The sequence below is a fragment of the Acomys minous genome (assembly GCF_964271855.1).
Source record: "Acomys minous genome assembly, chromosome: 7".
NCBI lineage: Eukaryota > Metazoa > Chordata > Mammalia > Rodentia > Muridae > Acomys > Acomys minous.
Genome location: NC_140488.1, coordinates 111863202 through 111887303, shown reverse-complemented (window position 1 = coordinate 111887303; position 24102 = coordinate 111863202). Strand labels below are relative to the sequence as shown.

The following is a 24102-nucleotide window of genomic DNA, read 5'->3' as shown; positions in this document are numbered from 1 at the left end:
TTTCCTTCCCCCCGCCCCCAAAACAAGACAGGGTCTTTCCATGTTGCCCAGGCTGGCCTGGAACTTCCTAAGTCCAAGTGATGTAGCTACTTATGAGTATTAGGAAGATAGGCATCCCCCCCCCCCCCGCCAGCTTTCATGTGGTCTTGATACAAAATTTATACTTACAGAAAATTTTAAGAGAACTTATGATGATAAGACAGAAAAGGGGAAAATGTTAATGTAGATCTCGTTGGGTTTTCAGTAATTTTTCATTTGGTTTGATTCGAATGGGGTATTTGGATTGGTCTAATATTGGGGTCACCAAGACAAAATTAAGATAGCCTGCATGCGTTCTACCCGAGTCTCCAGATCACCAGATCTGGTCCCTGTTTTTTTTGTTTTGTTTTGTTTTGTTTTGTTTAATTATAAATTATTCCCACTTCCAACTGGCCAATGATTTGATAAAATGTCCAATAACATAACTGGTGGGTGAATGAGCATATTTAGGTAGATATAAAATAAGAACTAGCATTTACTGAAAGCTTACTGTATGCCAGACACCATTTTAAGTGTTTCATTATGTATAAATGCCCCCTTATCACGCAATATCCTCTTCTTACACATGATAAACAGAGGTAGAAAGAAGTCAGTAATTAGCATTAAAATTAGGATCAGCCAATATCAAGCCACAAAGAACTGGCAGTTTGAACCCAGAGTTAGTGCACCTTAACATTGGCCTATGCTGCGAACCATACAGCCTTAGTCAGCGATTTTTCTCATTTTCTTTTGATTACACACCACCTCAACAAGTTATCAACGTTCAAAAAACTCATTAAAAACATCTAAAATATGATTTTTTTTCCTCACTTGCATTTTGACAATCTAACGCATTCTGGTCTCTGTAGCAAATATGACTGCCCCGTGCAGCTGAAATAACCGAATATCCTTTTCTGGGGGTTTTAGCTTGTGGCTGTGCAGCCCTCCCTACGAATCTAGGACGTATGGCGTTTCTGGCCCTGTGTCACTTTAGCATATGCAGGGGGTACACAACACAATAGGCCTACACTTCAGAGGATAAGGGTGAGCGTGTTCTCCTGATGACCCCTATTTGCTGTGGCTATTCTGTGGGTTTAGGAATGAGTTAATTTTCTATAATTGCATAATGCAAGGAACATATGTCGTTCAAGAAACGTGCGTTTAGCACTCTTCCATCTTTCCAATAAAAAAGTAAAAAAAACAAAAAGCAAAACCAAAAAAAAAAAAACCCAACCCAGAAAAAAACGGGAGTCTTCCGCACATCAGGAGGGGCTCAGGTTGGTAGAGGGTTGGCAGGGCATTTGGGGAATGAGAATTAGAGAGGCTGCGTCCCAGTGCTTCAAGTCCATAAAACTTGAAGCGGTTCCTTTAAGTGGGGGTGGAGGTGCAGCTTCCGGGACGTGAAAGAATGGCCAGCCGCCAGCTCCCGTGACTTGTGCGGTGCACCGTGACGCTAAGCGTGGGGATGCTTGTGAGTGGGGCGGCGCCTGCGCCGTGGGAGCTCGCCGTCCTGCGCGTGCGTGCCGCCGCTGGCCCTGCCTTCCACACCCTAGGAGTGAGACATGGTGTTGTTGGAGCTGGCAGCGCGCCTCAATTGCACTGAATACAAAAACTGGGTGAAGGCAGGGCACTGCCTGCTGCTGCTGCGCAGCTGCCTGCAGGGTTTCGTCGGCCGCGAAGTGCTCTCCTTTCATCGCAGACTGCTCGCTACAGTTCCCGGCCTTGGTCCCCACGCCACCTGCCGCGGCGGCTCCCGGTGCAGCCCGCGCGCTCGCCAGGTGAGCTACTGGCCCAGGGTTTGGGCACATTTCCCTATTCATTTTGTCCCCAATTCCTTGTTTGTGCTTGCTGTTTTCTCCTTTGTCGGGTGGGGCTGTTCACCACTTCCTGGGTGTTCCTATTTCGCCCCTCCCCCCCCCCCCCCCCCCCCGTCCTTCCGGGTCCCTCCTCACCTCCGCCCCCTGTAGTTTCAGCCTCAGTGTCAGGTGTGCACCGAGTGGAAACGCGAGATCTTGAGGCATCACGTCAACAGAAATGGAGACGTGCACTGGGGAAATTGCCGGCCTGGCCTCTGGCCCGTGGATGCTTGGGAGGTAGCCAAGGTAAGCACTTGGAGCTGGGAGGAAAGCAGAATGCGGGTCACCTGGTGCCCCAGGGCGGAGGGTGGGTTGTGAGTGCAAGCCTGGACAAGTACAGGAGTTTGCTTGTTCGCCATGGTCCAGTCGTTAGCGGCTGTTAGAAGTGGACCCATCCTAGAAGAGAAGCTTCTGTCTCTTTGCTTCCTGCAAGCATTTGAGTTTTGCTTCTACTTGGAAGATCCAGTGAGAGATGCTGGGGCAAGAGGTAGAGTGAAACTAAGTGCAGTGGCTCACACCTGTCTTTCCAGCACTGGAGTGGCTGAGGCAGGGTTCCTGCGAGTTGGGGGGATATTCCAGGCTATGTAGTCTAAGCCCCTGTCTCAGAAGAAGGGGAGAGAAGGTACAGACCGAGGGACATGGAAAAACAGATAAACTGCGCTTTAAGGCAGGCTTACTAAAAGGCTCATTTTGGCAAGTGGGTGCCTACTAAGATATAGATTTTTTTAGGAGGTGGAAATGTAAGTTAGGAGGTAGGGGTTGGGCCCATCTTTAGATTTTGTTACTGACTTACTGCCTGGGTTGAGTGAATTTGTTTTGATTTCTTGATGTTTCCCAGAAGCTCAGTAGTGAGTGAAAGGGGGCGGAGGGTGTACTCTGAAGTAGTTTCCTAACACAAATTGACTTTGGAAGGGAGTATTTCCTGGACTGTTCAGTCTACCTCTGTTCTTTCCCTGTTTTTATATCTATCTGGGTTATTAAGGCAAGGTCTCATGTAACCCAGGCTGATCTTGAACTCCTAACTATCCTACTTTCGTCTCCTTGGACCACTACACCCAGCAGTCTCTTTTCTTGGTTTTTAAGATTAAACGGTTTTGATTGGGTTGGGCTTGGCGATGCCTGCCTATAATCCCAGCACTTGGGAATTAGAAGCCGACTTGAGTTTGAGGTTAGCCTGGACTACATAGACATTCTACACTTGAGAGACCCTGTTTCAAAGAATCCAAGAAAAGTCTTTATTATGTTAAGGTGTGAGTGTATGCCACCTGTAGTCTGGTGCCTACGAGGGCCAGAAGAGGGAGTTGGATGCGCTGGAGCTGGGGTGACGGGGTTGTGAGTCTCCCAACATGGGGAGCCAAGCTCCAGTCCTCTTGAAGAACTTCCTCTGGAAGTCCTCTCAGCCACCGAGCCGTATCTCCAGCCCCACCCTTCACCACCACCACCATTGGATTTTTGTTTGTGAGGTTCTTTGTTTGCTTGGGGTTTTTTTTTTTTTGTTTTTTGAGACAAGGCTTTTCTTGTAGTCCTGGCTGTCCTGGACTCTCTCTGTAGACCAGGCTGGTCTCGAACTCAACAGAGGTCTGCCTGTCTCTGTCTCCCGAGTGCTGGGATTACAGGTGTGCGCCACCACGCCCAGCTTCACTCCCACCGTTTTTTTTTTATTGCCACCCCTTTATTTTGACTGCCTGTTTGGTCTCTGATATGTTGTTCATAGCTTTGGAGCCCTTCTGATGCCTGTGCCACCTTTTTTCATTCTTTTTCGTTCTTGTTTTATTTTTTAATTATGATTTATTCAGATTACATTCTGATTGTTATCCCCTCACTTGTATCTTCCTGTTCCTCCCTCTCTCCTTCCCTCCCTCCCTGTTTTGCCTTGTTCTCCTCCCCTAGACCTCCTTTCCCTTGGTCCACCTGCAGACCGCTTAGGTGAACCTTGTGGATATGTTCCCTCTCTACCTCTGCCATCTCAGTTCCTGGGTTCCCCAGCCTAGCATTCTTGGTCTACTCACCCCATCCCTGTCCACACATTTTGCTCAAACACTTGGCCCTACTATTTGTCTCCCAGTGCTTCTCAGTGCCGGCAGTCCCCTCTCTTCTCCTTATAATCGCTCCTCTGCATTTAGCTTTATTGTTTTCTTTCTCTGGACCTGCCTGGCCCGATTCGGGCCCACATGGCACCATCATCCGCTTCTTCAGAGATGACTCTGAAGAGAACTCACTGGTTTCCCTTCATTCTGGGTCCTGAGCCCTAACGCTTTCTGTGAGCTTCTGGTCCTGGAACGATCGCTCTGCTCCTGCCTTCCCTCATCAAGCTCTTCTTCCCAGTCCCCCTCCTTCATCGCAGCTGCTAGCCTTGCTCACGCTGCATGGAACTGATGACTGTCCCAAACGCAGACACTTCTACATGTCTGTGTGTCTCCTCTTTCTGGTGCCTGTACCTCCACTTGTGTGTTAGATCTCATCCCCTCCTATCTGCACAAAGACTTTCGACATTTAGCTGTTCAGTCTTCTGCTTCCCAGCTTATTCCCATCACCATACAAATGGCTTTACCATTATCTTAGTTTCATTTACCTTTTCAAAAAGTAAGGGTGTCTTTTATTTATTTATTTATTTTTTCTTTTTGTTTTTTTGAGACAGGCTTTCTCTGTGTAGCCTTGGCTGTCCTGGACTCACTTTGTAGACCAGGCTGGCCTCGAACTCACAGAGATTCACCTGCCTCTGTCTCCTGAGTGCTGGGATTACAGGTGTGCGCCACCACTGCCCAGCTAGTAAGGGTGTCTTATAGCTGTTGCTGCGTTGAAATATCATGATCAAAGGAAATTTGGGGAGGAACGGGTTTACTTGACACACACTTCCACATCACTGTTAATTGAAGGGAGTCAGGCTAGGAGCCTGGAGGCAGGAGCTGATACAGAGGCCATGTTGGGGTGCTGCTTACTGGCTTGCCCTTCATGCCTTAGCCTGCTTTTTTATTTGTTAGGGTTTGTTGTTGTTGTTGTTGTTGTTGTTTTTGTTTTTGTTTCCAAGACAGGGTTGCTCTTTGTAACAGCCCTGGCTGTCCTGGAACTCTCTTTGTCAACTAGGCTGGCCTGGAACTCACAGATCCCCCTGCCTCTTCCTCCTGAGTACTGGGCTTAAAGGTGTGAGTCACCACGCCCACCTTCTTAGCCCACCAGCCTAAGGGTAGCCCCACCCACAGTGGGCTGAGCCCTCTCACATCAGTCGCTAAGAAAATGCCCTACAGGCTTGTCTCCAGTCTAGTCTTACTGTGGCATCTTCATTTCAGTTCCCTCCTCTTCAGGTGATTTTAACATGTGTCAAGTTGACATAAAACCAGCTACCACAAAGGATTAAACAGAATTACTCTATAACCCAGCTGTTCTGTTCCTAGGTATACACATAAGATAAAGAAAAAAGGGAGGGAGGAAGTCAGGACTGCATGAGTGAACCCTTAATTTCAATTCCCTTTCCTATCAGAACACCCCCAAATCTGAAAATACATGTCTACAATAAAAACATGTACACAGAGGTTCACTGCAGGGTCTGTTAACAATAGCTAAAAGGTAGGAACAATACAAAGGTCCGCCAGAGAGTAGCGTTTTGCCATAAAAAGGTAGTGATGTACACAAAGTACAGCAGGGATGAATATTTCTTGAAAACGTTATGCTAAATGAAAGGAGTCTGTCACATAGCCTGTGAGTTTATTCTCATAAATTGTTTAGGACAGGCAACCCTATAGAGGTAGAGGTAGTTTAACAGCTGCTAGGGCCTAAGGACAAGGGCTGTGATGCCTTATGGGATATGACATTTCTTTGGGAAGATGGTAAAGGGCTCTAAAGTTACTCCCAGTGATAGTTGCTATTTAAAAAAAAAAAATTATTTTCTAACTTACATATTTCAAGCTCAATGGAGCCAAAATTTTAACCACTTGAAAAATGCTTGGGAATTAAAATGTATGGGGCGAAGGGGATTTCTCTAATTCCATTCCTTCCAGCTGTCTCCTCATTTCTCTGCCAGCCAGCTGTCTACTTTGCAGAACTTCCTCAGCTCCCACATGCTCTTCAGCTCATGAGACCCTGGCTTCTGTCCCTGCCCCTGAACTGCATCCGTGACCTCTGTTCTTCAGCCTTCACCCTCTTCTCTCCAAGGCAGTGGAGCCCAAGGCCTTCCATGTTAGGAAAACACTCTAAGCCTGAGCTACACCCCCAGTCCTGGGTTTACTGAGTCTCTTTACATAGCCCCCAGGTTGGCCTCTTGATCCTCCTCCCTCTCGTCCTACTAGGCTCGCAGGTTCGCAGCACAGCTCCTAGCTTCGTTGCCCCCAGCTCTGCAGAGGCATGCACTGCTCACTGCTGGCCCCTTGTAGTTAAACAGCTCTGCCTTCGCGCCTTCTCCTCTTTAGCCTCTCTGACGATGACCTTAGCCTTGCCCACTCTTCTGAGCTACAGATGTGCGTACAGTTGCCTGCCTGCTTCATCTGCTCAGCACGTGGCATGTAGTTCTCCAGTGGGACTTAGCCCCCTGATTCCTACTCCAGGAATAGTCCTGCTTTCTTGATGCCTGTGTGTGCTTTTGCCATGCTGAGGCAGGAATCCAGGCCCTTAAGCATGAGGTATAAGCCCTCTACACAGACAGGGCTGTATCTCCCACCTGTCCCTAGAATCATTCTTCTTCCATCTTTTCCCCTCTTGCTGCCCTCTGGGTTCCTAGCTGCCCAGTGTTTGTGGAGTGTTACTCATCTCCACCACAGGTCTCCGTCTTCCGCCTATATTCTGGCTGCAGCCACCCACCTGGCCCTCTGCTGTGCTTTTAGCACTCCTGGATAGGTCTACATGTTGAGGCGGGTAGGCTTTCACATAGGAGTTTGGTTTGTTTCCTTATAGAGTACTTGTGGGAGGTTTTTTGGTATCCTTCAGGTAAACTCCACACTTATTGCAGAGTCAGTGAGGCCCAGCATGGCCTGTTCATTTCTTCAGCTCCTTGGTGAAGAGATCACTGAAGGCAGAGGGGATGCCATAGGTTTCACTGCTTTGTGCTCACTGAGTGGACCGTGCTGGTGAACAGGACTGTAAGGAGACAATGCGGCATCTCTGTTGGCTTCGCCTTTCAAAAGAAAGGGAGGAATTACCAAAATAAAACTAATATGGCAAAGACAAGCTGCTTTTATTAGCAATAATATGTTGAATAGAACATATAGTCTAATTTGGAGGCATTGAGGTCCCCTGTAACTGCCGAATTGAGCTTTTGTTTTCTTTGCTGTCCTTCCTTGAGTTACCTGGGTAAGTTAGCTTCTTTACTAACCTCTGTAGCACTCCTAATAGACGCCTAATAGACAAAGATTCTGAGTTATGGGAGGCTTAAGTGTGGGGTTCTCCTACCATCGCAGAATAATAGCCTTGACCCTGACTCTCCCTTGCTTACTCTCAGCCTTTAGAATACCAGTATGATCAGTCCTGTACAAAGCATCATTGCTGCCTCCTGACTGGATTGTATTTTCTTTCAAACATATCTCTATAATTTAAAGTTATGATTGAGAATATATATTTTTTGAGACAAGGTCCTCTATGTATCCTTTGTCAGCCTAGAACTCTACATAGGTAAGGCAGGCCTCAAACTCACGGAGATATGCTTGCCACTACTTCTCCAGTGCTGGAATTAAAGACATGCAGCATTACCCCCAAATGAGAGCAATTTTTCGTGTGTCTTCTGTTCTAGTCCAGGAACATATCCTTGAGACTCCCAGTCTGGTAAAGTTGTTACATCCAGATTTTAAGTTTGCAGATATTTCAGGAAAGAAAGTCTTCAAGTGTTGCTGTCACAGTGTTGTGTGGTTCCTTTTAGAACATTCAGCTGAAGGCAGAATGGTGCTACCGTGAAGCCTTCCAGTGTATCTGGTGTCTCAATCCTAGGGACCTACTCACCTCACACCATTGACGTTATAACCACTGATGCTGCCAAGCGTGGTGGTGCGCACTAGCACTCAGGGAGGCAGAGGCAGGTGGATCACTGTGAGTTTGAGGCCAGCCTAGTCTACGAAGTGAGTCCAGGACAGCCAAGGCTACACAGAGGGACCCTGTCTTAAAAAACCAAAAGGGGGGGGGGAAGACTGATGCTATTGACCTCTTTATACCGTGTGCTGGCACAGTGCTCTCCCTGTGTTCACTTACTTCTGCATTGCTTGATGCAGATGAGGATACTTAACACTAATGACTGACAGAGAGACTGAGGATCAGGTAACCGTGCTTAAGGCCATATAGCAGTGGCTTAGCAGGTATTTAAAACTGGCTCTATTGTGCTTTGGGTTCTGATGGTGATGGGTAGAAGTTTCTCAAGTCACTAAGCAACTGCCTAGTTTTTTAATGGCACAGGCACTGCAGTTTTGCCAAGGAAAAGGAAAAAGGCGTTTACCCTTGTAATAGGTACCTCTAAGATAGGACAGAGGCTGGGCATGGTGGTGCACATCTCAAATTTTAGCACTCAGGAGACAGAAGGAGGCGAATCTCCGGGTTTAAGGCTAGCCTGGTCTACATAGCAAATTCCAGACCAGCCAGAGATACATAGTGAGACTTTGTCAAACATAACAAAAAGGACAGGGCTGGGCGTGCTGGAGCACTCCTTTAATCCCAGCACTCAGGAGGCAGAGGCAGGAGGATCTCAGAGAGTGTAAAGCCACCCTGATCTACATAGTTAGCTTCAGGATAGCCAGCACTATGTCTCAAAAAAGCAAAACGAAAGGAAAAGACAGAAAGCCAGTTATATCAGCTGTATGTAACATTGCAGAAAGGCTGAGCCGCGATAGGACTTTCCCCCGCTTGCACCTTAAATTCAGGAGGTTCTAACTTGAAACTTCAGGGGATAAGAGAATATTAGTCTTTAGTTGCGAATGGGGAAGGACTTCCAGCCTTCAGAATTGGAGGGCACTCAGGTGACCTACTACCTCCCCTACTGTAGGCCTTCATGCCCCGAGGACTGGCAGACAAACGAGGACCTGAGGAATGTGATGCTGTTGCTCTTTTAAGTCTGATTAATTCCTGTGATCACTTCATGGTTGACCGGAAGAAAGTCACAGAGGTAAGAACAGTTAGATTCAGAACTGTCCATCAAGCCGGCCTGGTCAATACTGGGAAGGCTAGGATAAGCCTGCCATGCAGGTGTAGTATAGCAACACTCAGAATGACAATGGCAAAGAAAGTTGTCACTTCAAAGTTGTCATCACTAAGCAGGTCATGAGACTCATGTCATGTGTGCCTCATGTCATGTCTTAAGACCCTAAATGTGAATGTAGTCAATTCTCTACAATTAGGTTCTTGACAGTTTGTCACTGTGCTTGTCTTAGTGTTCTATTGCTGTGAAGTGACCCCATGGCCCCGCAGCTCTTAGAAAGGAGAGCTTGTAACTGAGGCTGCCTCACTGGTCACAGGTCTAGTCCTTATCATCATGGCAGGAAGCATGGGAGCTACGAGTTCTGCATCTGGAGCCACAAGAGAGACACTGGGCTTGGCTTGAGCATCAGAAACATTAAAGACAGCCCCCAATGACACCCGTCCTCCAACAAGGCAACGCCTCCAAATAGTCCCACTCCCAATGAGCAAGTCTGAGGTATTGGGGAGACGGGTCGGTCAGTAAAGTACTTGCTGTGCAAACCTGAGGACCTAAGTTTGGATTCTGAGCATCCATGTATGTAAAAGCTGGGTGTGGCAGTGCCCATCTGTAATCCCAGTACTGAAGGCAGAGACAGAGGCAGTAGGATCCACGGTCTTCCTGGGCAGCTAGTCTAGCAGATTCAGAAGGCCCTACATTCACTGAGAGACCCTATCTCAGAAAGTAAGGTGAGGGTATATGTGTGTGGGTGCGCGTGCACACACTGGTTATATCTAGAGCCAGTGTGTTCGCTTTGATAAATTGTTTTAAGACATTTGGGGAATCAATATCTCCCTCTCTCTCTCTCTCTCTCTCTCTCTCTCTCTCTCTCTCTCTCTCTCTCTCATACACACACACACAGACATTTTGTTTGTTTGTTTGTTTTTCGAGACAGGGTTTCTCTGTAGCCTTGGCTGTCCTGGACTCACTTTGTAGACCAAGCTGGCCTCGAACTCAGAGATCCTCCTGCCTCTGCCTCCCGAGTGCTGGGATTAAAGACATGCGCCACCACCGCCCGGACCAAAGTTTTTAAAAAAGAAAGCAAAAACCTTTCTTAGGGTTTCTATTACTGTGATAAAGCACCATAAGCAAGGGAACCTGGAGAGGAGAGGCTTTATTTCAGCTTACAGTCCATCATTGAGGGAAGTCAACTCAAACAGCAGAAATGTGGAGGCCAAGTAAGAGTACTTGTTCCTCATGCCTTGCTCAGCCTGCTGTTTATACAACTCAGGACCTTCAGCCCGGGGATGGCACTGCCCACAGTGGGTTGCATTCTCTCATATCAGTGCACCACAGGCTGGCCCCACAAACTGTTCTAATGGGGACATTCTTTTCCCACTGGTTTCCTATTCTAACACGATTTTTGTCATTTTGTGTCAAGTTGACATAGAATATTTATTCCCAAGATGGTATAATATCACAATATAAAACATTCCAGCTTTTTAAAAAGTCTCATGGCCTTCAATTTTTCTATTTAAAGTATCCAAAGTATCTCTAAAATTGGAATTTTTTACTAAAATATCCCAGCTATCATAAGTGAGGGCCCCTGTAAAATTAAATACTCTCAACTCTAAGAGTGAAGGACCAAGCTGGGCGTGGTAGCATCCGCCTTTAATCCCAGCACTCAGGGAGGCAGAGTCAGGCGGATCGCTGTGAGTTTGAGGCCAGCCTGGTCTACAAAGTGAGTCCAGGACAGCTAAGGTTACACAGAGAAACCCTGTATCAAAACAAAGAAAAAAAAAAGAATATGAAAGAGCGGGGTGTGGTGGCGCAGGCCTTTAATCCCAGCTATTGGGAGGCAGAGGCAGGTGGATCTGTGAGTTCGAGGACAGACAGGACTACAAGAGAAACCCTATCTCAAAAAAACCAAAAAAAGCTCTCATAGCAAAAGCAACAAGCTGACTGAAATCTGCTGCTTTAGATGGGGCATCCATTCTCCAGTTCATGCCGATCTCTCTGCCTTCATCTCCTTACCTGCGTGTAAACCAGCTTCACTGAGGCTGATCCTTGTTCAGTATGTGACCCACAGGGACTTCACTGCTTTCATTGGGCTTACAGTTTCAGAGGTTAGAACGTGGTGGTAGAGCGAAGCAAGGCAGCAGGAGCAGCTGGCTGTGCACGTGAACTGCATGCAGGAGGGAGGGAGCGTGCTAGGAACGGCCTGAGCCTTTCCAAACACCAAAGCCTGACCCCAGTGAAGCACCTCCAAATAATGCCACACACCTAATCCTTCCCAAACGGGGACCCACTATTCAGACGTAGGAGCCTGTGTGGGGCATTGTCATTCAGTCCACCATATTTTCCGTGGGTTCCAGGCTTGACTTCAGGCTCTTGGGCTCGGCAGCAGGCACCTTTACCTGCTGAGCATCTCAGCAGCCCAACTTTGAAGGCTCTTATCTTTGTTTTTCTGTAGGTGATTAAGTGTCGCAACGAGATCATGCACTCTTCAGAGATGAAAGTATCATCTACATGGCTTCAAGATTTTCAGATGAAAATCCAAAATTTTCTGAATGAATTCAAGAATATTCCAGAGATTGTAGCAGTATATTCTCGAATAGAACAGGTAAAGTCGTTACAGATTTATTTGCAGTATTTTGAGACAAGATCTTAATGTTAGCCCTACCTGGCCTGGAACTTGATATGTAGGGTAGGCTGTTCACAAACATGTACAGGGCAATTCTGCCTCTACTTATGAGTACTGAGATTATAGGCATACACCACCATGCCCACCTCAAACTTCATTTACAGCCTGTTACACAAAACTAAGGGGTCAAAAACATTCATGTAGAAGTTGCTGTTCAGCCTGGTGTAGCAGTGCATATAAAGCCCGGCACTCAGGACGCTGAGGCAGAGGTGTGGATAGTTCATCCAGCCTGTGTTACATACTAAATCCTGGAAGCCCCAACAGCACAGTGAGAGCCGGTCTCAAACAGAAGAAGAACAAATTTGATGTTTCTTTAAACTAAAACGGATTTATTTATTATTGGTGCGATGCTGAGGATAGTGCACACACAGATCCTCATGGATGCCAGGCCAGCACTTTCCACTCCTCGTCTTTATTTTATTCTATTGTTGGAGAGCCTACTTGGTAGAACCTAACACTGGGCCTTACACATGGCAGTACTTTCTCACTGAACTACAGCCCCAGCCTCAAGTCAAATTTTGCAATGTAAAAAAAGGGGGGGAAATGCTGATATAAAATCTGGAATTAGCGGAGCTGAGTATGTCTTTGGTAACAGTGTGTGCTTAAAGTAGATCCAGGTAATGATATTTTATTATAAATTCTTTGAGTAATCCAGTGGAATTGCTTTTCTGTTAAAGTAGTTTGTGTGTGTGTGTGTGTGCGTGCGCGCGCGCGCGCATGTGTATGGTTGTGCACAAATGTACACATACACAGATATATGCGTGCTACAGTGCATATGTGGAGATCAGCGGACAGCCCTTGGGAGTCGGTTCTTTCCTTTTTCACCTTAGGAGATCAGGCCTGCACTCAAGTTCAAGCCCCTCAGTTAATACACTACGAGTGGCCGGGCGCACACTAGTAGTCCCAGCAGTTGGAAAGACAGAGGTAGGCGGATCTCTGAGTTCAAGACCAGTCTGTTCTGCAGAGTAAGTTCCAGGACAGCCAGGGCTACACAGAGAAACTCTGTCTCAAAAAACAAAAAAAATAGTACTATACTAAGGCTGAGGTTGTAGCTTGGTGCTAGGTTAGTTATCTGTCAAAGTTAATTCTGAGTTCTATCCCCAACACTACAAACATCAATACATCTTAAGAATGAACTTTTAATGTGAGGGTTGGGGAGGAGAGGAGTAGGGAGTAAATATGATCAAATACATCATATACGTATATGAAATAGTCAAAGACTTAATTTAAAAAATAGTCTGAAATCTGAAAATAGCTTGGACGCAGGCTAAGTTGATGGCTGAGCAAGTCCTTAAAAGTTCCTACTTCATACATATGTCTGTCATATATATTAAGCCAGAGACTGAAGATGATGCTCCAACGTTGTAGGGAGATTTTACGCAACTGTCCAGGCAGCGAACTGTTTTGTGTCATTTGTCATTTTTATTTTATTTTGGAAACTGCTAGCCTGCACTTCCTGTTTACTCAGATAATTTTATTTCTTTTCAAGTCTCTAGTGAAGTTGAAGACCAGATAGTTATAGTTTTACAATTAAGCTTAGTTATGCCGGGCGTGGTGGCGCACGCCTTTAATCCCAGCCCTCGGGAGGCAGAGGCAGGCGGATCGCTGTGAGTTCAAGGCTAGCCTGGTCTACAAAATGAGTCCAGGACAGACAAGGCTACACAGAGAAACCCTGTCTCGAAAAACCAAAAAAAAAAAAAAAAAAAAAAAATTAAGCTTAGTTGCTTAGTAACTAAAAAGATGTTTTAAGGTCTAGATAGATATTTTTAGGTTGATAAATACAAGATATGATAGAAAATAATTTAGGTACAGATCTTTAGACTCACTTAGGTAGGATAGATGATATTTTCCTGAAGGTTGCCAGATATATTTAAACTAGACATTTTCTATGCCTTAACTATTGGTTTTTATAATTGTTTCATAATTGTTCTTATTGTGTATAGTTTATATTTAAAATAGCTTTTAAAATTAGACAAAATGAGGAACCCTGTCTTGAAAAACTAAAAAAAAAAAAGTTGCCTACACATCTGGGCAGGGCAGAAATTAGGTTTGCAAGCTTGGAGAAGAGAATCACAGGAAGAAGAAGAAGAAAGGGAGGGAGGGAGAATGAACAGGAGAAAGAAGGAAGTGGGACCGCCATGAGTTAGCATAGAGAGAACCACATGGCCAGGAGGCATTTACTCTGGGTTAGCATGGAGAGAAACAGCCCAGATGGAAATCCTGTGCAAACTTACGGTGGTATTGCATGGAAGTAGCAGCCCAGATAGGACTGATTACTGCAATGCACGGGACTTGGGCCTGGGTGGTGATGAGGTAATCTGGAGGGGTTATTTTTTTTTTAACCTCTGAGCCATCTCTCCAGTTCATCTTTTATTTGTCTTGGGTTTTTTTCTTTTGCTGTTTTTTTTGGGGAGAGGGTTGATACAGGGTTTCTCTGTGTAGCCCTGGCTGTTCTGGACTCTCTTTGTAGACCAAGCTGGCCTTGAACTCACAGAGATCTGCCTGCCTCTGCTTCCTGAGTTCTGGGATTATAGGCGTGTGCCACCACACCTGACTATTTAAGGGGCTTATATCCACCCAGCACCATGTGAAATAGGACTTACCTAAAATGTGTCAGGGGTCTGTCTCTTTTATTGATGATGATAGCAGGCTAGATAATGCTGCTGTAATAATTATTATTATCTATAACAAGTTTGTTGATGTGTTTGTATGTCACCCCACAGCTGTTGACATCTGACTGGGCTGTTCACATCCCTGAGGAAGATGAGCGCGATGGGTGTGAATTTGAAATAGGAAGTTACTTGAGTGTGAGCCAAATCCATGAAATCGAAATGGATCTGTTGAAGGAAAAACTGCAAGAGATGTATCTTCAAGCAGTAGAAGAAGAGGCCTTGCCAGAAGAGGTAAAGGGATGACCTGGAAAGAGGAAAGAAAGATGGTGGCTGTAGTGGCAGTGGCGGCGGCGGCTCATTTGACACTGTTTCTATTGCTGTCACGAACACCACAACAAACAAAAGCAACTTGGGGAGGAAAGGGTTTATTTCAGCTTACAATTTAGGTCACATTCCATCACAAGGGAAGTCAAGGCAAGAACCTGGAAGCAGGGACTGATACAGAGGCCAGGGAGAAATAGTGCTTGCTGGCTTGCTCCTCTTGGCTGACTCAGCCTGCTTTCTTACACAGCTCAGGCCCACCTACCCAGGAGTGTCACCACCCACACTGAGTTAAACCTGGGTCTTCCCACATCAATCCTTCGTTGAGAGTACCCCCAAAGGGTTGCCACAGACCAATCTGGTGGAAATATTTTCTCAATTGAAGTTCTGTCTTCCAAAATGACTCTAGCTTGTGTTAGGTTGACATAAAATTTCAGCCAGGACAGTCACAGAGAACCAGGTTTCTGATTTTTAAGTCAAGTGATTTCTAGAAGTGCATATTCTTTCATTACTTATTGATCATATGTTTTATTGGGTATTTTCACTTGGTAATATTTAAAGACCTAATATGTGCCCCACAGTGGAATAGTAGCCTAAGAGCTACAACAGAATTTGAAACAAGATGCCTGAAGGGTTATCCACTCTCAGGGGAACCTTCTCCCCCAAAAAGGAAAAGATGCTAGTTAGCTATAAGTGAAGGATTTAGTAAGAGGTCAGTAGTTGGCCTGGAAGGAAGGATGCTCTTAGCAAGGGTGTGAAAGGATAGGTAGTTTAGACTAGGCAGTAGCCAGGAAAGCACAGGTGGTATTAGGGAGGACTGTGGCAAGGTAGAGTGAGCCTGTTTTGAAAGATTTTCTGTGCCACACCAAACTGTTTGGACCTTTATCCCTGAAAGCAGTAGGGAAACAACAGATTTTTAATAAGCAAAAAGCACTAGGGTCAGAAGTGGGTTTCAACAGGTAATAAAGGTAGAAACCATGTGCAGCAGTCTGCTAGCTCAGAGGCACTGACACCTGCGTGGTTAATTAGCCTGTCTTCTAGGCATCAAGTCCCTATAGAGAAGATGACAAAGTTCCACTTTCTGTGCCTTTTTGTTCAGCAGACCATGGAATAGCTTATATTTCAGGTAGTGAGGTAGGCACAGGTGGAATGTGAAAGGGAGTCTGGGCTTAAGTGGTTGAGGAGTGGTGCCGTTAGCATCCTTTACCTGGCAAAGTAGGCAAGCACACAGTTAAGTGACTTTTAGTAAAAAACCTTTTAAAAATGAGTGTGTAACAGACTTGATGTTAAAGGGTTTTTTTTGTTGTTGTTGTTTTTTTGTTGTTTTTTGTTTTTTGAGACAGGGTTTCTCTGTGTTAGCCTTGGCTGTCCTAGACTCAGTTTGTAGACCAGACTGGCCTGGAACTCACAGAGATATTTTTTTTAACAAGATTTATTTATTTTTATGTATAAAGTGCTCCGCCTGCATGTATACCTGTGCACCAGAAGAGGGCATCATATTACATTATTGATGGCTATGAGCTACCATATGGTTGCTGGGAATTGAACTCAGGACCTCAAGAAGAGCAGTCAGTCCTCTTAACCTCTGAGCCATCTCTCCAGCTTTTTAATAGAGGAATTCTTTGAATCTTTTTTAAAATTACTTATTATTTATATAGTAATCTGTATTGTGCCAGAAGGCCAGAAGAGGCACCAGATCTCACTATAGATGGTTGTGAGCCACTATGTGGTTGCTGGGAATTGAACTCAGGACCTTTGGAAGAGCAGTCAGTGCTCTTAACCTCTGAGCCATCTCTCCAGTACCTAATAGAGTAATTCTTGAACCCACCCCCAAAAGTCTCCTAGGTCATATTAATATCTTCATCATTAATTTATAATGATGAAGCCACTTGTAAAAGTGAGTAAAGAAGCCATCCTACCCATTTTCTGTTTCTTTTTTTCTTTTCTTTTTTTTTTCCAGTCTCTTGTAGCTCAAGCTGCCTTCAAACTCACTGTGTAGCCAAGGATGACCTTGAACTCCTGACCTTTTTGCCCCCACCTCCTAAGTAGTAGCTTTCCGCCTGTGTGTATCAACGCTGAGATCACTATTCTTAAGAATCGTAATCAATTACATTTTACAGTACTGAGCATGAAGCCCTGGCTTTCTTCTTGTTTGGAGACAAAGTGTCACTAGCAGCACATATCAGGACAAAGCCTCCCCTTTAATCTGCCTTGCTTTCAAGCTGGAGCAGTCACCCCTGCTGGAGGTGTGAACACCTCTTAAGCACATTTATTGTGTTTCACAGAATAAATATTGCTTTCACAGAAAGGAACAACTGAACTCTGTTTCCAATTAGAAGTGAGAAAGCAAGCCAACTTGAAACAGAAAAGAAACCTGAAGCAGGCTGTGGAAGAGGAGCAAAGGGTTCTGCATAGACCTTTAAGCAAAAATGGAGCTAAGTAGAATGGAGCAAGCCCGCTTGGAGGCTGCAGAGAGGCCCAAGACTCACATATCCTAGGAACCCAAGGGGGAAGAGGCCATAAGGATGACCAAGAGCCCTGTGAGGAGCTTTTAGTTGGTGTGAGAGGCTGCCTGATGTGGTACCTGCATTAGCTACTCAAGGCAGACAGCTCTATGATCTGCCAGGGCACTAAGCACAGTCTAGAAGAGCTCACGCTTATTACACATGCCATGACTAATGCCACCTGTGCTCTTCACATTTTTGTGTTTCCAGGGGGTAGCCAAAGCCTGGCATTTTGTAGGGGCTCTGGGCAGGCTTTCTGTCTTCCAACTTACATCTCCACCTGAAGAGCCTTGTCTGCTCTCTAACCAGTCAGTAGGCCTCCTGTCACTGTCAGCATCTGTTTGTCCTTCCCTGCTCCACAGTCTCCTGGTCACAGCCTTACTTGTTTTCCCTCCCACATCCCCAGCATTGGGCAGCTGGCTACTGGAGTCTTATAACTGAATGCTTGCTGAGGTGTCACACTGGTCCTGCTGTGTCCCAGTCCCTTCTGTCTACACTCCAAAGCTGAAGAGCTGCCTTGCTACTGTTAAGGGCTGCTGTACTAGTATTCCTTATAAGAGTTGAAATAATCTTGACTTGTGGAGTTGGTGGTCCCCCATCCAATAAACAAGCATTCTATATCCCCAAATCAGAGTTCTATTGGGGTAAGGAATTTAGCTCAGTGGTAGGCAAGCTCAAAGCTCTGGTTCACTTCCTCAGCACCATCGAGTACCTGGCATTTTTGTTAAAAGCATGGGGACCAGAGCCAGGTGAGTTGGCACACGCCTTTAATCCCAGCACTCAGGAGGCAGAGGCAGGTGGATCATTGTGCGTTCGAGGCCAGCCTGGTCTACAAAGCAAGTCCAGGATAGCCAAGGCTACACAGAGACCTTGTCTCGAAAAAACCAAAGCCAAAACAAAATTAGGACAGATTTCTCTCAGAATTAATGCTGCCTTCTACCTTCTAGTTCTATAAACAGAAATGTCATTTGTGCAAGTGACATATGTGTGAGAGTAAATTCCACATGGTTACTTGTCTGAACAAAAGCTTCAGAATATATTGAAAAATGGGACTTATATAATTAGAGTACTATTCAGCCATTGAAAATCAGGGTTAGGGGACTGAAAAGATGGCTTAGCGCACTGGCTGCTCTTGCAGAGGACCCAGGTCTGGTGCTCAGCACCCACACAATGGCTCATGGCCGTTTGTAGCTCCAGCTTCAGGGCATCTGGTGTTCTCTTCTGGTCTCTGCAGGCATCATACACATACGTGCAGAGAAAAGACTGATACACATATATCTAACAAAGTCATACTGAGACGTGACGCATGAGGATCTTGTGTTTAAGGCAAGTCTGAGGTAAATAACAGACGCCTGACTCAAATTATTTATTTTTTACTGGATGCTGATTGTGCACACCTTTAATACCAGCACTTGGGAGGCAGAGGCTATCACATCTTTGAGTTTGAGGCCAACCTAGTCTACAGAGTTCCAGGTCATCCAGAGCTACACAGAGAAACCCTGCCTCAAAAAACATATTAACTCTTTGCTACCAGTAGATTCAGAGAAAGGAAGTGTCATTGGCTGTAGTTTTGTAGCCCCTGGTGACCTTAGCAAGCTCCTGTGGGTAGCCTCAATCTGGTGCTCACACAAATGGCCCTGATTAAACTAAATGAATCACAGAATAAAACCAGAAGTCATGAATCTAGGAATGGGATAGTTAGGGGGGAGTTGGAAGATGAGAGGAGGGAAGCGGGGTATGGAGACAATGCAGTCAGAATGCATTATAAACGCGTGAAATTGACAAAGAACTAACTTAATTGATTTAAACAAAGTGATCTTTCGTAGAACAACAGTGTCATGCATGCACTCTGATTCAAAAAATGCATATACACAGCACACGACCCTTCTCTAGAAGAAATTAGATGGATGTAAAGAAGACGTTTTAACCTCATACCCTGTTGACTTGGAATTTTGCTATGTGTACATTTGATGTTGTTTTATAGATTTATCTTCTATCAGTAATATTTGTATAGGCACAAAACCTCAAAAGTATAGGATGAACACTTTCCATATAAATTGAAGTTTTGAAGGAAAAAAATAGGTGATAAGGAAACGGCCCCTACGTGGTCTCAGAATTAGCTATACTAGACGGTGTTTGGTTTGAGTGGAGAGTGCTTTTAATTTTGTTTTGTTTTGTTTGTTTGTTTATTGGTACAGGCCTGCAACTTTTGGTCATCTTACCTCAGCCTTCCAAGCGTGACTTTAACAGGCATGAAAACCATACCTGGCCTAGTGTACCCTTTTTGTGTGTGTGTGTGTGTGTGTGTGTGTGTGTGTGTGTGTGTGTGTGTGTGTGTGTGTGTGTGTGTTAGGGTATATTTTTCTGTTTGGGACAAGGCCTCCTCCACCTCACTGTGTAGACCAGGCTGGACAGAGAATTCACAGATTCACCTGCCTCTGCCTCCCCAGTGTGGGACAAAGGTTTCAGCCACTACACCTGGCATGAGTGTGCCTTGTTTTAAAGAATTTGTTTGCTTTTGATTTGCAAACAACCTAGGTTTGGATGGGTGCCAGTAGCCAGTGTCTCTGTCTCATTGTTGACATAGAGACAGGAACAGGTGGTTGAGGGGAAGAGTGAAGTTGGAAGCTAGTCCCTTGCACACACTAAGCACACTCCTGCTGCTGAGCTATGGCCCCAGCCCTGGGAACCCATCTAGCAATTGCTCTGTTCCATCTGAATTGCATTTTAACAAGTATCCTGAGCAACACTTTGTATGCTTTCCTATTGCAGATCTCGAATCAATTGGATATGGTGAAAGGGTTTCTGCGAAACAACACGGATCTTAGAAATGGCCTTAAAGAAGACATACAGAAGCTAGACAGCCTCCATCTACAGCATCAAAAACAAAGTTCAAAGGATGTGGAGACAGACACCTGAAAGCAAGGTTGGAGGTGAGCTTAAGTACTGGGTGTTAAAAAGGGACACAATAGCCTCATCCCTTTGATGTCTGTTTTCTTATGGGAAGCCGCATTGAACCAAAAGTCTCAGTTGCTCTTCCCTCTTCCCTTACTATTAGAGAGGAAGGTTGGTTATAATGGTAATACGCCTTTAATCTCAGCGTGGTGGGGATGGGACAGACAGGTAGATCTCTATGAGTTCAAGGCCAGACTGCTCTATAGAGTGAGACAATCCCAGTGTCCCCCTCCCCCTTCATCTTGAAATATACAACCCTTTCCAAAGGAAGGACAGCAGGCCAAATGCCCATTCTGTCATTAGTGGCTCACATACCTGTGAAGCCTCAACCTTTTGCAGGATGTCAGCCAAATGTACCTGAAGTCAAGGTCTGCTGTTAGCTAAACCAGTATATCATTTGTAACATGGTCAAAAAGCATTCCGCTTTCAGATGATGCCAAGGATGCCCAGCTTTTACTGTGGCATTAATTGTGCTTGGCTAGTGTCCATTAGAAAGCTGACTAACACAAGTAACTCTATTTTATTGTTTTACTACCAAATAATAAAAATGAAAATATTCTCCAAAGAGTAGGTGGGATATAAGTGTCCAAAAAGATTTTTTTTTTTAATTTATTTTTGCTTCTGATAAAGGGAAAAACAAAGTGGCCATTTTCTACTATTACCATTGAGTATGGAACTTTTGCTTCTGGGTTAGAGTAGCCAAGGAGAGTAGGGAAGGGCTGCCAGGCTGCTCAGTGGAAGGCTAGAAAACAGCTTGACTGGGCTATGTAGTTACGGTAGGGCCCAGAAGGAGTGTCTGGAGAAAGCCAAGTTGTCCGTGTGCTGTGAACAGGACACAGATGAGAAGCAAACTCCAACGAAGTGAGAATGGCTTATGCCTGTGGTGACCTCAGCTACTTGGAAGGCTGACGTACATGTGAGGATCCCAAGTTCTAGGCCAGCCAGGGCAACTTAGTGAGACTCTGATCTCAAAATAAAAACTAAATCATAAAGAAGTGGGGGTGTGGTGATCTGATGCCATCTTCTGGCATGCAGGTGTGTGTACATGCAGATAGAGCACTCACCTCCATAAAACAAATAAATCTGAAAAAAGAAGTGGAGGTGTGGCGTGGCTGCAGAACATTTGCTTACTCTATCATGCTCTGGAGTCAATCTTCAGCTCCCTGTTGCCCAAAGGCAAAGCAAATGCCCCATTGTTCCAGTGCCTCCTGAGCAGTGTGCCCCCTGTGCTAAATACAGGGCCTAAGCCTCGTGCTCCATGACTGATTGTGAAAATACTAGTTACACTCTTAGCTAAGCTGGCTCTCATTCTGTAAAATTTGAAATTTCATCATTCTTAAAAATATTCAAACAAATCACTGTCTTTCAACATATTCATAAATTCATTCACAACTCTACAATTTCTTTGTTTGTCTTTCAAGACAAGGTTTCTCTGTGTAGCCCTGGCTGTCCTGGACTCTCTTTGTAGACCAGGCTGGCCTCGAACTCACAGAGATCCACCTGCCTCTGCCTCTGCCTCCTGAGTGTTGGGATTAAAGGTGTGCGCCACCACGCCTGGCTCATTCACAGCTCTATACCATTGTATGCTGTGTTTTCTGCACATCAGGTTCACTTCCACCTTTCCCTTTATCTTCTCATTTCCAAGGTCTGTGGCATGAGATTGCTTCCTATCACCTGTGGATGTTGCTGTGTCCCCAAATCTACCTGGAAGAAGCACTCCATGGGAAGGCTCAGCAGTGATGAGTTCCTTCCCTCACTTGGCCAGCCGCCTGCCCAGGAGGGACCCTGTGGAGAGTGGGTTGGCAATAGAGACTGGATTTGCCATGGATTTTGACTTTAGAACCCAGTGCATGCAGATGCAGCTTGCTTATTTAATCCTCCTGATTTCTGCTTGGTTTTCAGTCTTATGTTTTCTTTCTTGTGAAGTTCCTTGAGAAGACTTCAAGAGTAAAGCAAGATTTCGCACTTATTTTGCACCTTTGTCAAAGGGGGGGGGGGAACTGTCATGAAATATCTAGTCCCATTTAGATCTGAAGTACAAAACATGGAATCTTGATTCACTAACCCAGGAAGACATGGTTTCTAACTGCAGGAAGTTTGAGGTTGGAAACTGATTTTACACCTGTGTCTAGTTAGTTTGTCCTTATCAGTCTAGTACACAGTTACTAAGTGTCAACCCTGTGCCAGACACTGAGGTAGATACAAATGTAGTGAGTGAAGTCTTACTGCCTTTATCTTCCACTCTGCAAATCAAAGGTATTGTTCAGAAAACTTTATACTAGTAACAGTCCCTTGAATTGAAACAGAGAAGACACTTGTTGAAAGGGCTCCTAAGCTGGTGGTGGCCACGCCCTTAATCCCAGCACTAGGGAGGCAGAGGCAGGCGGGGATCGCTGTGAGTTTGAGGCCAGCCTGGTCTACAAAATGAGTCCAAGACAGTCAAGGCTACACAGAGAAACCATGTCTCGAAAAACAAACAAAAAAACAAAAACAAAAAAAAGGAAAGGGCTCTTAAGCAAGTGTGGCCTATCCAGAGGCATCAGCCTGTACAGAACTGTGCATCTGGGCAAAGGGTATGGATGAATGGATGGATGTTCCCGACAGCATTAGTAGAGAGGACCTACTGAACAAGGCGTAGCACATCTGTACTGTGCCGCGTAACTGTTAGAAAGGAGGAGCCCATGCTGCAGTGCACTAATAGGAATTACCCCTAAGACATGTCTAAAGTACAGAAGCTGTTTGAGAGGGTGGGCTGCAGTTCAGTGGTGGAGCACTCACTGGCCCAGCATGTATGGTGCCTTAAGTTAGATCCTCGTTCAACTGCCAAAAGAAATGAAGAGAAAAGCAAAGTGTTTAATAATCCCCCAGCACGCTGTCCGAGGTCTGGAAAGGTATGTTTTTTTCCAAGTCTATCTGCTATGTTATGTCTGTGTGAGGAATTGGGGCTGTGGGAAGTAGCCAGAAGGAATTTAGCTCTTCTATTTTGTATATTTTTTATAATAAACATACACTTGTATATTTTGAATTTTTTATTACAGTTTTTAATTTCAAAACAAGACATGTACACAAAATTGCAAGCCTTCTGTATCAAATTACTTGGATTTTGCTATTACCTCCTTTTGGTAGCTCCACCTTCAGCAGTGTTTTGAATCCTAGCATCAGGGGAGGAAGCCCAGGAAGGGCATACCTTCTACCTAGGCTGCCTTAATCTCCCTGTGCAGTGCCTTGTCTCTATCCAGAAGTGTGGTTTACACTCCACCTCTCCCTAGGACACATGCACTTAATCATTTTGGAAGAATTTGTAGAGAAAAATGACTAAATTATCATAGTTGTAAAGATAAGATGGGAACTTGAAGATGTGACATATTAAACTCTGTTTAAAAAAAAACACCTGAGTTCACACACGCCTTTAATTCCAGCACTCGGGAGGCAGAGGCAGGCAGATCACTGTGAGTTCGAGGCCATCCTGGTCTACAGAGCGAGTCCAGGACAGCCAAGGCTACACAGAGAAACCCTGTCTCGAAAAACAAAAAAACTAACCAAACAAACAAAACCCTGAATCCTAGGAAATGACTTAAGAGGGTCTGAAACACTAGTTCTGCTAAATCTGAGTGGGTTGCTGGCTTCCTAAAGCAGTGGGAGAGCTCTGGAGATGGTTTTACATTCCCTAGATTGGAGAAAATTATGAAGAGTCCTTTTATTGGTTACTTAAACACTAGTATCCTAGGTAACAAAGGGCCAGCTGCCCTAGGTGGGCATGTTAGGAATTAGGTAAATGAGTTTAGTGCCACATCAAATTAGAGTGGAACATTGCAGTCTTTTAGATCACTTCTCTAAGCGTTTTGACCTCTAAATCCTAATTGCACTAATAGGAAATTATCAACAGAGATTAACTTCTTTTCCTTTACCATGTTAATTAGTAACTTACCTGTTCTGAAAAGCCTTCAGTCAGCAGTGGCCTTTATTAAAATATATTCAAATTACAAAATACACTTTGTGGACTGGAGAGAAGGCTCAGAGGTTAAGAGCACCGTCTGCTCTTCCAAAGGTC

The 24102-nt window shown here is 45.0% G+C and overlaps 1 protein-coding gene across 2 annotated transcripts; it reads left to right on the top strand.

Annotated features, from left to right (window-relative positions):
- The first annotated feature begins 1532 nt into the window (after positions 1-1532).
- On the top strand, positions 1533-23076 carry LOC311602548 (uncharacterized protein CXorf38 homolog). Of its 2 annotated transcripts, XM_084790807.1 has the most exons (7): positions 1545-1796; positions 1986-2120; positions 8827-8946; positions 11429-11578; positions 14383-14562; positions 19869-20029; positions 21697-23076. In XM_084790807.1, the coding sequence occupies exons 1-6, from the start codon at positions 1581-1583 to the stop codon at positions 20013-20015; spliced, it is 948 nt and encodes a 315-aa protein (XP_084646933.1). In that variant the 5' UTR covers positions 1545-1580; the 3' UTR covers positions 20016-20029; positions 21697-23076. The 2 variants fall into 2 exon arrangements, with proteins under 2 accessions (XP_084646934.1, XP_084646933.1); XM_084790808.1 differs by lacking the exon at positions 8827-8946 and having other exon boundaries at positions 1533-1796.
- Positions 23077-24102: the final 1026 nt, after the last annotated feature.

Excerpts from the sequence above, each read along its gene's own strand:
- LOC311602548 (XM_084790807.1), top strand. The coding sequence starts at position 1,581 with ATGGTGTTGTTGGAGCTGGCAGCGCGCCTCAATTGCACTGAATACAAA. Across the intron at positions 1,797-1,985 it reads GCAGCCCGCGCGCTCGCCAG|TTTCAGCCTCAGTGTCAGGT; the intron begins GTGAGCTACTGG and ends CGCCCCCTGTAG. Across the intron at positions 2,121-8,826 it reads ATGCTTGGGAGGTAGCCAAG|GCCTTCATGCCCCGAGGACT; the intron begins GTAAGCACTTGG and ends CCCCTACTGTAG.